The sequence below is a fragment of the Bos indicus x Bos taurus genome, chromosome 16, assembly GCF_003369695.1.
Source record: "Bos indicus x Bos taurus breed Angus x Brahman F1 hybrid chromosome 16, Bos_hybrid_MaternalHap_v2.0, whole genome shotgun sequence".
Lineage (NCBI taxonomy): Eukaryota > Metazoa > Chordata > Mammalia > Artiodactyla > Bovidae > Bos > Bos indicus x Bos taurus.
The window spans coordinates 65,195,018-65,207,642 of record NC_040091.1 but is presented as its reverse complement, the minus strand read 5'-3'; the positions used below and the strand labels follow the sequence as shown (position 1 = coordinate 65,207,642).

At 40.8% G+C, this 12,625-nt stretch overlaps 1 protein-coding gene across 1 annotated transcript in view; it reads left to right on the top strand.

The window, feature by feature from the left end:
* Nucleotides 1–12,625, top strand: part of FAM129A (family with sequence similarity 129 member A) — a 184,147-nt gene that overhangs the window by 79,321 nt on the left and 92,201 nt on the right. Inside the window, exons 3-4 of the mRNA XM_027565566.1 lie at nucleotides 1,381–1,512; nucleotides 12,249–12,363. Coding sequence (XP_027421367.1) covers nucleotides 1,381–1,512; nucleotides 12,249–12,363 — 247 coding nt within the window. The remainder of the gene's footprint in view (nucleotides 1–1,380; nucleotides 1,513–12,248; nucleotides 12,364–12,625) is intronic.

The window sequence follows — 12,625 nt, the reverse complement described above, 5'->3', positions numbered from 1 at the left end:
GCCTTACAACAATGTGAATCAGCCATAATTACACATATATCCCCTTCATCTTGAACCTCCTCCCTTCCCCTCATCCCACCTCTCTAAGTCATCACAGAGCACCAGGTTGAGCTCCCTGTGTTATACAGCAACTTCTCACCAGCTCTCTGTTTTATGGGGCTTCCCTGGTGGCTCATATGGGAAAGAATCTGCCTGAAATGCAGGCGACCCAGTCGATCCCTGGGTTGGGAAGATGCCCTTACACATGATAGTGAATATATGTTGGTGCTACTTTCTCCATTCGTCTCACTCTCTCCCTCACCCACTGTGTCTGCAAGTCCATTCTCTACATCTGTGTCTCCATTCCTTCCCTGAAAATAGGGTCATCAATTTTTATAGATTCCATGAAAAAATGAATTTGAGTCAGTTCTGGTGAAGTGGATGAACCCAGAGCCTGTTTCACAGAGTGAAGTAAGTCAGAAAGAGAGGCACTATAGTTTATGTAAAGTCAGTGACACACGAAAGACAAGAGGCCCATTCCTATATTTTGAGATAATACATGAGGCAGGATGAGAATTATCCCTTACACAGTTAGCCCAATAGAGACCTGTCTAGGAACCTAACGGGGACTTCCCTAATCACCAGCATAATTAATGCAAAATCCACCATGGCGGATTCATGTTGATGTATGGCAAAACCAATACAATATTGTAAAGTAATTAGCCTCCAATTAAAATAAAAAAATATATATATAATAAAATAAATAAATAAAAATTTTAAAAAACCCTTTAAATTGAAGAAGTAGAATGAAGGTTTGCTGCCTTGCCTGCTTGTTCTTTAACCAGAGAGCAAGCATGATCTCTTTGAGGAGCTTGGAGGTAGGTGAAGTTTTATAGCCTGGGTCCCCAGAGCTTTGCATTTGGGAAAACCCCTGAGCACAAACTATTGAGCAGCCACTGAAGGTTGACAAATAGGGGAACAGCCTGTGAACGCCCCTGTTTTTTCAGGAATTAACCCTGAGGCATATTCAGGATGCTGGGATAGATGTTCACAACTTAGAGCTAACCCCCTGTCTCCCTCTCTTGCACAGAGTGTATGAAGAATTCATTAAGTACCACGCATATGCAAGGCGTAACCTTGCTACTATAATCCCTTCTCCATATGCTTCTGTTCTTGGAGGATAATGGAGGGAATGCAGATCACAAAGTTATCAAGAAGACAAATAGTTGCATTTGGTCAGGAGAAGTAGGAATGGGAAATGTGGAGGGAAGTGGGGGAAACAATTTCCCGAGTATCTCAGCACAAGATAGTTTCCAAAAATATTCCTTGAAATACCGTGAATAGACAGTGGATATATGCCCTCTTTTGTCGTCATGGTTAATTGTATTCATCTTCTTTAAGCCGCTGCTTGAGCCTGGAACTGTTTTGTATGAAGGAGAACTGTTACAGTTTGCTGAAGACATAAAGAAATGGAAAGAGAGATACGTTGTGGTTAAAAATGACTTTGCTGTGGAAAGCTACGAGAACAGAGAGGTAAGACGTTCCTCGTTGCTGCTGGCTCTTGCAGTGCTCTTAAATGTTGTCTGGGTTGACTGGCATGCCCTATTCCTTGAGACTGACTGATTCAATGAGCACTAATGGATTCAGGTATTTATTTCTGTCAACAGATCCTTACTGTGGGTTACAGTAGGTTCTAGGCGTATCGCTGTAGAGCACACAGATGCTTGCAGTCTGGTGGGCGAGACAGACTTTGAGCAAGTAATTACTAGTGAGTGTGAATATGGAAGGTTCTACTGAGTGACAAGTGCAGGAACCTTTCCCTATAATCACCGGGCTTAGAAGTCTGTCCCAGCCACCTCCGACAGCTCTCCCTCTCTGCTCTGTGTCTCTGCGTCTTCCCAGTCTTAAGCCTCCTGTGTCGCTGAAGAATTGTTTATTAAGATTGTGTTTGGATTTGCATGGGTTCCTAAAAATTCAGAACATTTCACACACTTTATTCCATTTATACTTACAGACTTTTTTCATTAGCTTTTCCCTGCTTCTCTCATTCTTTTCCTTGTTTGTAAAATGTGGAGAAAGTGAGGTAACTTATGTAAAGTGCCTAGCACCTGAGAGGACCTCAGATTTTATTGGCTCCCATGTCTTTCCCCATCAAGGGTGGTAATGTGGTATAGATGAAAGAACACCGGGCAGAGAATTGGGAAAACTAAAGTTGAGCTCTGGCCTCCATTAAACTAGAGTGTGAGGCTGAATGATCCCGCTGATTCCTTCTAGATCCCATAGGGTACACATATTCAGAGAGTCAGTCAACAGATTCTCGAGTTCCCTTTGAAATGAATAGTGACTATTTATAGATTAAAGACAGTAACCAATTTAAAACTCTACTTTCTTGACTCTAAGTTCAAAACTGGTCAAGACATGCTCTACAGATACTCTTGAGTAATCACCTCTGATGCTAAACCGTTAGGAAGAGGCTTCAGGCTGACAATATGTTTCCTTCCCATTTCTGATGGAAAACAGAAATAACATAGAATACAGACATATTATGCCACTTCCCAGGCATATTCATACCACTTTCTGGAGTAGTCTAACTCTTTCTAACCTTCATTAAGTAAATAGCTTCTTTGGTTTCTCTATTTTAGGATTTTATTCAACATTTGATTTGCTCTTTGAGGCAAATGATCAACAGTGCAAATAATAATGATAATTACAACAAATCACTTTATATTTCATGTGTCCCACTACATCATCCTCTCAGGGAAGCTTAAGAAGGGGCAGTGTAGCGTAATGGTTAATATTTTGCACTTTGAACCAGTTTCTAGATATATGTGTCCTTGCATAAGTTATTAATCTCCGTGAACCTTAGTTTTCTCATCTGTAAAGTGGTAAGCATGATTCTTTCATCACTATGTTGTTGTGAGGATAAACACATGAACGCACTGAAGCCCTTAGCATATGGCCAAGTGTTAGCAGAGCCCAATGTAGACCAGTTGTTGATATGACAACTAGCTGATGTGGAGGAAACACTCATGAACTCACTCTTGTATTTATTAAGGTTTTCATCACATTTGGCACTAACTGAAGTTTCATTTTGAATCAAAAATTTTTTTTTTCCCTTTTTCATTTTAAGGTTAAAACTTGCTCCCTTAGCTTACAGTTTATGAACTATATTGCTTTATTTGCTTTGCTCATCATTTTCAAGAAAACTTGTTCTGGTTGCTAAGATATGGTCACTGAGTTTGGTAATAACCAATTTTTTTTTTAACTTGGAAAAAATGCCCATGCAGTGTGCCATAGTCCCTCAAAGTTTTAATGATATCCTGTTTATTAATTACAAAAGGATTTTTTTTTTTAATTACACCTAAGATGGAATTCCTGAGCGGTCCAGTGGTTAGGACTCCAGGCTTCCACCGTAGGACTGCAGGAGCCATGGGTTCAATCCCTGTTCAGGAAACTAAGATCCTGTATGTAACACAGTACAGCAAAAAAAAAAAAAAAAAAACACCTTACACCTAAAAGTTATAAATTAACTATCTATAAATTACCAATTCTTTTATCAAGAATCCAGTCTTGGCTGGTAATTGAACAGGGAAAAAAAATGAGCATTCTTATTTTCATTCTCAGTTCCTGATTCCTGGGGCTGGATTTCATCACCTTCTCACCACTGGGTCATTGACAAGTTATTTAACCTCTTTGAGTTTCACTTTTCTCATTGATAAAATGGAGATAATGTCTAATTCACAATGCTGTTTTGAGGGTTAAATAATATAACATATAATGTTTTTAAAAACCTAGATTAGATAACACAGTTCAGATTTGAGGCCAGTCTGAATCAAACTGTTCCTAAACTTTCTCCAAATCACACCGTTTTCAATTCTTGTCTCTTTTGCTGTGGGTCCTGATATGCTTGAGCACTTGATTAGTGGTTATTACAAAAATGAAAACAGCCTTCTTAGACACACAGGAGTTTGTTTTGTTTGGGTTTCTTCAACCACTATCTTATTGATGCAGAATATGTTATTGCTACTCTGATTTTGTAGCCATTATTAACATTATTTTAGGTATTCCCAAGAGAACCACCATGCCAGACTTTAGGTCCCACAGTTTTATGGTTTCAGTTCTCAACTTGGTTGTAGCTTGTTAGTCTCACAAATTTCCCTTGACTTATGCCCTCCCATCAGAGCATATACTTACATTTTATCTTATCTGTATGTCTCCATGAGTATATCTGTTTAACCAACTACTTCACTGCTTTCATGATGCTTTGCAATTCTGTTATGTTTCCCAAACAGTAGAACGTTTTGTCTGCTGACCAGAATTGTTCATATGTCATGATATTATAATTCCATCCTAAACCATTTTGGAGAAGACAATGGCACCCCACGCCAGTACTCTTGCCTGGAAAATCCCATGGATGAAGGAGCCTGGTAGGCTGCAGTCCATCGGGTCACTAGGAGTCGGACACGACTGAGCGACTTCACTTTCACTTTTCACTTTCATGAGTTGGAGAAGGAAATGGCAACGCACTCCAGTATTCTTGCCTGGAGAATCCCAGGGATGGGGGAACCTGTTGGGCTCCCGTCTATGGGGTCGCACAGAGTCGGACATGACTGAAGCAACTTAGCAGCAAACCATTTTACTGAAAAACAGCCTCATGTATGAGGGCAAGTGGTAGCATATTTTATCATTGTTACCTTTTTATGCTTTTGGTAAAAATCCTTAGCAGCCATAATTGCACCTGCATGTCCCACAGTCTCATTAGTCATCAGTCTCCAAGTATTTTGTGCTGTAAATATCTGTATGTGTCATCATTCTTGTGGTTATTAGAATGATTCAGGTGCTAGCATCTGAAATGATAAGTGTAGTGCTGAATTTCTAGAAGTTACTGAGATTACATTTCTCTCCTTTGAGACGTATCTACAGTGAATCTCCCTGAGATTAGGGACTCTGATTTATCATCTTGTGACCATTACACAAAAGTACTGAAGTACCCACAAGTAGCAAGTATGTAAACATTTTTTTCACCTTAGCTCCGGGAGGCACCATGACCCATGTCAGGTCAAGTAAAGCTCTACCCTGACTGAAGCAATTGCTCTAGTCTAGAGCTGGTCCTATGATCTTGCAAAAAAAAAGCAACATTAATCAAAACAGCATGTTATTGCACAAAAACAAACATATGGGTCAATGGAATAGAATAGAGAGCCCAGAAATAAACCCACACACTACGATCAATTAATCTTCAACAAAGGAGGAAAGAAAGTGGAGAAAAGACGGTCTCTTCAACTCTTTGTGACCCCATGGACTGTAGCACACCAGGCTCCTCTATTCTCTACTGTCTCCCAGAGTTGTCTCAAATTCATGTCCACTGAGTTGGTGATGCTATCTAACCATCTCATCCTCTGCCGCCCCCTTCTCATTTTCCCTAAATCGTTCCCATCATCAAGGTCTTTTCCAATGAGCTGGCTCTTAGTATCAGATGGCCAAGGTACTGGAGTTTCAGCTTCAGTATCAGTCCTTCCAGTGAATCAGTTCAGTTCAGTCACTCAGTCGAGTCTGACTCTTTGTGACCCCATGAATTGCAGCACGCCAGGCCTCCCTGTCCATCACCAACTCCTGGAGTTCACTCAAACTCATGTCCATAGAGTCAGTGATGTCATCCAGCCATCTCATCTTCTGTCATCCCCTTCTCCTCCTGCCCCCAATCCCTCCCAGCATCAGGGTCTTTTCAAATGAGTCAACTCTTCACATGAGGTGGCCAAAGTATTGGAGTTTCAGCTTTAGCATAAGTCCTTCCAATGAACACCCAGGACTGATCTCCTTTAGGATGGACTGGTTGGATCTCCTTGCAGTCCAAGGGACTCTCAAGAGTCTTCTCAAACACCACAGTTCAAAAGCATCAATTCATTGGTGCTCAGCTTTCTTCACAGTCCAACTCTCACATCCATACATGACCACTGGAAAAACCATAGCCTTGAATAGACAGACCTTTGTTGGCAAAGTAATGTCTCTGCTTTTTAATATGCTGTCTAGGTTGGTCATAACTTTCCTTCCAAGGAGTAAGCGTCTTTTAATTTCATGGCTGCAGTCACCATCTGCAGTGATTTTGGGGCCCCCCAAAATAAAGTCTGACACTGTTTCCACTGTTTCCCCATCTATTTCCCATGAAGTGATGGGACCAGATGCCATGATCTTAGTTTTCCGAATGTTGAGATTTAAGCCAACTTTTTCACTCTCCTTTTTCACTTTCATCAAGAGGCTTTTTAGTTCCTCTTCACTTTCTGCCATAAGGGTGGTGTCATCTGCATATCTGAGGTTATTGATATTTTTCCCGGCAATCTTGATTCCAGCTTGTGCTTCTTCCAGCCCAGCGTTTCTCATGATGTACTCTGCATAGAAGTTAAATAAGTAGGGTGACAATATACAGCCTTTACGTACTCCTTTTCCTATTTGGAACCAGTCTGTTGTTCCATGTCCAGTTCTAACTGTTGCTTCCTGACCTGCATATAGGTTTCTCAAGAGGCAGGTCAGGTGGTCTGGTATTCCCATCACTTTCAGAGTTTTCCAGTTTATTGTGATCCACACAGTCAAAGGCTTTGGCATAGTCAATAAAGCAGAAATAGATGTTTTCCTGGAACTCTCTTGCTTTTTTGATGACCCAGTGGATGTTGGCAATTTGATCTCTGATTCCTCTACCTTTTCTAAAACTAGCTTGAACATCTGGAAGTTCACGGTTCACATATTGCTAAAGCCTGGCTTGGAGAATTTTGAGCATTACTTTACTAGAATGTGAGATGAGTGCAGTTGTGTGGTAGTTTGAGCATTCTTTGGCATTGCCTTTCTTTGGGATTGGAATGAAAACTGACTTTTTCCAGTCCTGTGGCCACTGCTGAGTTTTCCAAATTTGCTGGCATATTGAGTGCAGCACTTTCACAGCATCATCTTTCAGGATTTGGAATAGCTCAACTGGAATTCTATCACCTCCACTGGCTTTGTTCGTAGTGATGCTTTCTAAGGCCCACTCGACTTCACATTCCAGGATGTCTGGCTCTAGGTGAGTGATCACACCATCGTGATTATATGGGTTGTGAAGATCTTTTTTGTACAGTTATTCTGTGTATTCTTGCCACCTCTTCTTAATATCTTCTGCTTCTGTGAGGTCCATACCATTTCTGTCCTTTATCGAGCCCATCTTTGCATGAAATATTCCCTTGGTATCTCTAATCTTCTTGAAGAGATCTCTAGTCTTTCCCATTCTGTTGTTTTCCTCTATTTCTTTGCATTGATCGCTGAGGAAGGCTTTCTTATCTCTCCTTACTATTCTTTGGAACTCTGCATTCAGATGCTTATATCTTTCCTTTTCTCCTTTGCTTTTCGCTTCTCTTCTTTTCACAGCTATTTGTAAGGCCTCCCCAGACAGCCATTTTGCTTTTTTCCATTTCTTTTCCATAGGGATGGTCTTGATCCCTGTCTCCTGTACAATGTCATGAACCTCCGTCCATAGTTCATCAGGCACTCTGTCAGATCTAGGCCCTTAAATCTATTTCTCACTTCCACTGTATAATCATAAGGGATTTGATTTAGGTCATACCTGAATGGTCTAGTGGTTTTCTCTACTTTCTTCAATTTAAGTCTGAATTTGGCAATAAGGAGTTCATGATCTGAGCTACAGTCAGCTCCAGGGCTTGTTTTTGCTGACTGTATAGAGCTTCTCCATCTTTGGCTGCAAAGAATATAATCAATCTGATTTCGGTGTTGACCATCTGGTGTTGTTCATGTGTAGAGTCTTCTCTTATGTTGTTGGAAGAGGGTGTTTGCTATGACCAGTGTGTTGTCTTGGCAAAACTCCATTAGCCTTTGCTCTGCTTCATTCCGTATTCCAAGGCCAAATTTTCCTGTTCCTCCAGGTGTTTCTTGACTTCCTACTTTTGCATTCCAGTACCCTAGAATGAAAAGGACATCTTTTTTGGGTGTTAGTTCTAAAAGGTCTTATAGGTCTTCATAGAACCGTTCAACTTCAGCTTCTTCAGCGTTACTGGTTGGGGCAAAGGCTTGGATTACTGTGATATTGAATGGTTTGCCTTGGAAACGAACAGAGATCATTCTGTCATTTTTGAGATTGCATCCAAGTACTGCATTTCGGACTCTTTTGTTGACCATGATGGCTACTCCATTTCTTCTAAGGGATTCCTGCCCACAGTAGTAGATATAATGGTCATCTGAGTTAAATTCACCCATTCCAGTCCATCTTAGTTCACTGATTCCTAGAATGTCGACGTTCACTCTTGCCATCTCCTGTTTGACCACTTCCAATTTGCCTTGATTCATGGACCTGACATTCCAGGTTCCTATGCAATATTGCTCTTTACAGCATTGGACCTTGCTTCCATCACCAGTCACATCCACAACTGGGTATTATTTTTGCTTTGGCTCCATCCCTTCATTCTTTCTGGACTTATTTCTCCACTGATCTCCAGTAGCATATTTGGGTACCTACTGACCCGGGGAGTTCCTCTTTCAGTATCCTATCATTTTGCCTTTTCATACTGTTCATGGGATTCTCAAGGCAAGAATACTGAAGTAGTGTATTCAGTGGTTTATTCCAGTGAATATTCAGGGTTAATTTTCTTTAGGATTGACTGTTTTATCTGCTTGCAGTTCAAGGGACTCTCAAAAGTCTTCTCCAGCACCATAATTTGAAAGCATGAATTCTTCAGTGTTCAGCCTTCTTTATGATCCAGTTCTCACATCTGTACTTTACTATTGGAAAAACAATAGCTTTGACTATGCAGACCTTTGTCAGCAAAGTGGTGTCTCTGCTTTTGAATATGCTGTCTAGGTTTGTCGTAACTTTCCTTTGAAGGAGCAAGCGTCTTTGAATTTCATGATTGCAGTCACAGTCTGCAGTGATTTTGGAGCTCAGGAAAATAAAATCAGTCACTGCTTCCACTTCCCCCTCTTTATTAATATTTGCCATGAAATAATGAGACCAGATGCTATGATCTTAGTTTTTTGAAGGTTGAGTTTCAAATCCACTTTTTCACTCTTTTGTTTCACCTTCATTAAAGGCTCTTTAGTCCCTCTTCACTTTATGCCATAGAGTGGCATCATCTGCATATCTGAGGTTACTGATATTTCTCCCGGCAATCTTGATTCCAGCTTGTGCTTCATCTGGCTTGGCATTTCACAGGGTGTACTCTGAATATAAGTTAAATAAGCAGGGTGACAATATACAACCTTCTTGTACTCCTTTCCCAATTTGGAACCAGTCCATTGTTCCATGTCCAGTTTTAAGTGTTGCTTCCTGACCTGCATACAGATTTCTCAGGAAGCAGGTCAGGTGGTCTGGTATTCCCATCTCTTGAAGAATTTTCCACATTTTGCTGTGACCCATACAACCAAAGCATAGTCAATGAAGCAGAAGTAGATATTTTTCTGGAATTTTCTGGCTTTTTCTATTATCCATTGAATGTTAGCAATTTGATCTCTGGTTCCTCTGCCTTTTTAAAACCCACCTTGTAAATCTGGAAGTTCTCAGTTCATTTACTGCTGAAGCTGAACTTGAAGGATTTTGAGCATAACCTTACTAGCTCGTGACATGAGCACAATTGTGCAGTAATTTGAGCATTCTTTGGCATTGCCTTTTTTTGGGGTTGGAATGAAATCTGTCCTTTTCCAGTCCAGTGGCCACTGCTGAGTTTTCCATATTTGCTGACATACTGATTGCAGCACTTTAACAGCATCATCTTTTAGGATTTGAAATAGCTCAGCTGGAATTCCATCACCTCCACTAGCTTTGTTATTAGTAATGCTTCTTAAGGCCCACGTTACTTTACACTCCAGGATGTCTGGCTCTAGATGAGTGACCAGACCATCATGCTTATCCAGGTCATTAAGATTGTTATTGTGTAGTTCTTCTGTGTATTCCTGCCACTGCTTCTTAATATCTTCTGCTTCTGTTAGGTCCTTGCCATTTCTGTCCTTTATCGTGTCCATCCTTGCTTGAAATGCTCCCTTGATATCTCCAGTTTTTTTGACAAGATCTCTAGTCTTTCCCATTCTATTGTTTTCATCTATTTCTTTGCACTGTTCATGTAAGAAGGCCTTCTTATCTCTCCTTGTTATTCTCTGGAACTCTGCATTCAGTTGGGTATGTTTTTCCCTTTTCCCCTTGCCTTTCACTTCTCTTCTCTTCTCAGCTATTTGTAAGGCCTCCTCAGACAACTATTTTGTCTTCTGACATTTCTCTTTCTTTGGAATGGCTTTAGTCACTGCCTCCTGTACAATGTTATGAACCTCTCTTTATATTTCTTCAGGCACTCTGTCTGCCAGATTTAATCTCTTTGTCACCTCCACTGTATGATCGTAAAGGATTTAATTTAGGTCATACCTGAATGGTCAAGTGGTTTTCTCTAGTTTCTTCAATTTAACCCTAAATTTTGCAGCAAGGAGTTTATGACCTAAGCCACAGTTAGCTCCAGGTCTTTCTTTTGCTGACTGTATAGAGCTTCTCCATCTCCAGCTGCAAAGAATATAATCAGTCTGATTTTGGTATTGACCATCTGCTGATGTCCATGTGTAGAGTTGTCTCTTTTGTTGTTGGAAGAGGGTGTTTGCTGTGACCAGTGTGTTCTGTCAACAAAACTGTTAGCCTTTCTGCTTCATTTTGTACTCCAAGGCAACACTTGCCTGTTACTCCAGGTATCTCTTGACTTCCCTTTTTGCATCCCAATCCCCTATGATGAAAAGGAAATCTTTTTTGTTATTGACAAGGTTTGTAGGTCTTCATAGAATCATTTATCTTCTCCAGCATTAGTGGTTGGGCATAGACTTGGATTACTGTGTTGCTGAATGATTTGCCTTGGAAACGAACTGAGATCATTCTGTCATTTTTGAGATTGCACTGAAGTACTGCATTTTGGACTCTTGTTGACTACGATGGCTACTCCATTTCTTCTGAGGGATTCTTGCCCACAGTAGTAGATACACTGGTCATCTGAGTTAAATTCACCCATTCCAGTCCATTTTAGTTCAGTGATTCCTAATATATCAGTGTTCACTTTTGCTATCTCCTGCTTGACCATGTCCAATTTACCTTAATTCATGGACCTAACATTCCAGGTTCCTATGCAATATTGTTCTTTACGGCGTTGGATTTCACTTTCACTCTCAGATGTATCCAACACCGAGTGTCCTTTCTGCTTGGCCCAGCCACTTCATTCTTTCTGGAGTTATTTCTCCACTCTTCTCCAGTAGCATATTGGACACCTTCTGACCTGGGGCTTCATCTTCTGGTGTCATAGTTTTTTGCCTTTTCATACTGTTCATGGGGTTCTCATGGCAAGAATACTGGAGTGGTTTGCCATTCCCTTCTCCAGTGAACCACGTCTTGTTAGAGCTCTCCACTATGACCTGTCCATCTTGGGTGGCCTTGCATAGTATAGCTCTTAGCTTTATTGAGTTATGCAAGCTTCTTTTCCATGACAAGGCTGTGATCCATGAAATCAACTATACTTCAGTTTAAAAAAAAAAAAAGGGAAAAAAATTTTAAGATTTATAAAAAGGAAAAAAAGGGCTGGGATTGGTTGAATCCTGACCTAAAATGCCCAGGGCACAGGCCCAGCTTCAGGTGCAGTTGGACTCATGGCTCCAGTGATATCAGAACTCAGTTTATTCTTTCTTCCATCTGAAATCTTTGCCTTCATTCAGCCTAGCTTCCTTACCAGGCCCAAATCTCCATGGTCAGAAACCTTCAGACTTCTCCACAGTAACAAGATGGCAGCCCAGTGTCCTGTCCTCACCTCCTCTCAGAGCTGAGGCTTTTTGTCAGCCTCACTTGCTAAGTCCTGAAGCTCACTATGATTGGACTGAATCAGATCATGTGATCATTCCTGACCCAATTGCTGCATCCAGGATATAACCAGGGGAAAGTGTAAGAACCTTTCTTGCTGACCCTAACACTCACTCTGATTGGACATGCTGAGGTCATGTGCCCTTCCCTGTCCCAATCACTACACCCAGAACATAGCCAGTGAAAAGTTTAAGAGACTTTCTTTCTTTTTTGGTCCTAGAGCAAGTCCTGATGTTTACTATGACAGAAGCTTCTGGTACAAAATATAATTTTTGTATAAATGGCTCTTACTCAATGATATAGTATGGGATTTCTATCTCTGAGTGTATGGTGTCTGGATTTGTCTATTTCTAATATTCCTGATATTTCCCAAAAATCCAATGAGGAAAAAGTCCACTCATTTTTGCCTTTCCTTTCTTAGGCCTACCAGAAAGGAGCTCCCCCTAAAAGCCGAATTCTTCCAGCTGGTGGCAAGGTGCTAACCTCAGAAGATGAATACAATTTATTATCTGATCGGCATTTCCCAGACCCTATTGGTGAGTTACTGAGCATTCCTTCCCAAGACAAAATTCCTAAACATGTTCTATTTAGTTAGACCAGTGCTTCTCAAGGGTGAGGGTGGGGGGATTTCACTCTCCAGGGACATTTGGCTGTATCTGGAGATATTTTTGGTCATCACAACTTGGGAGGAAGTGCAATAGACATTTAATGAATAGAGGCCAGTAATTCTTGCTAAATATCCTGCAATGCACTGAACTGTCTTTGACATTGAAGAATTATCTGGCATTAAATATCAAT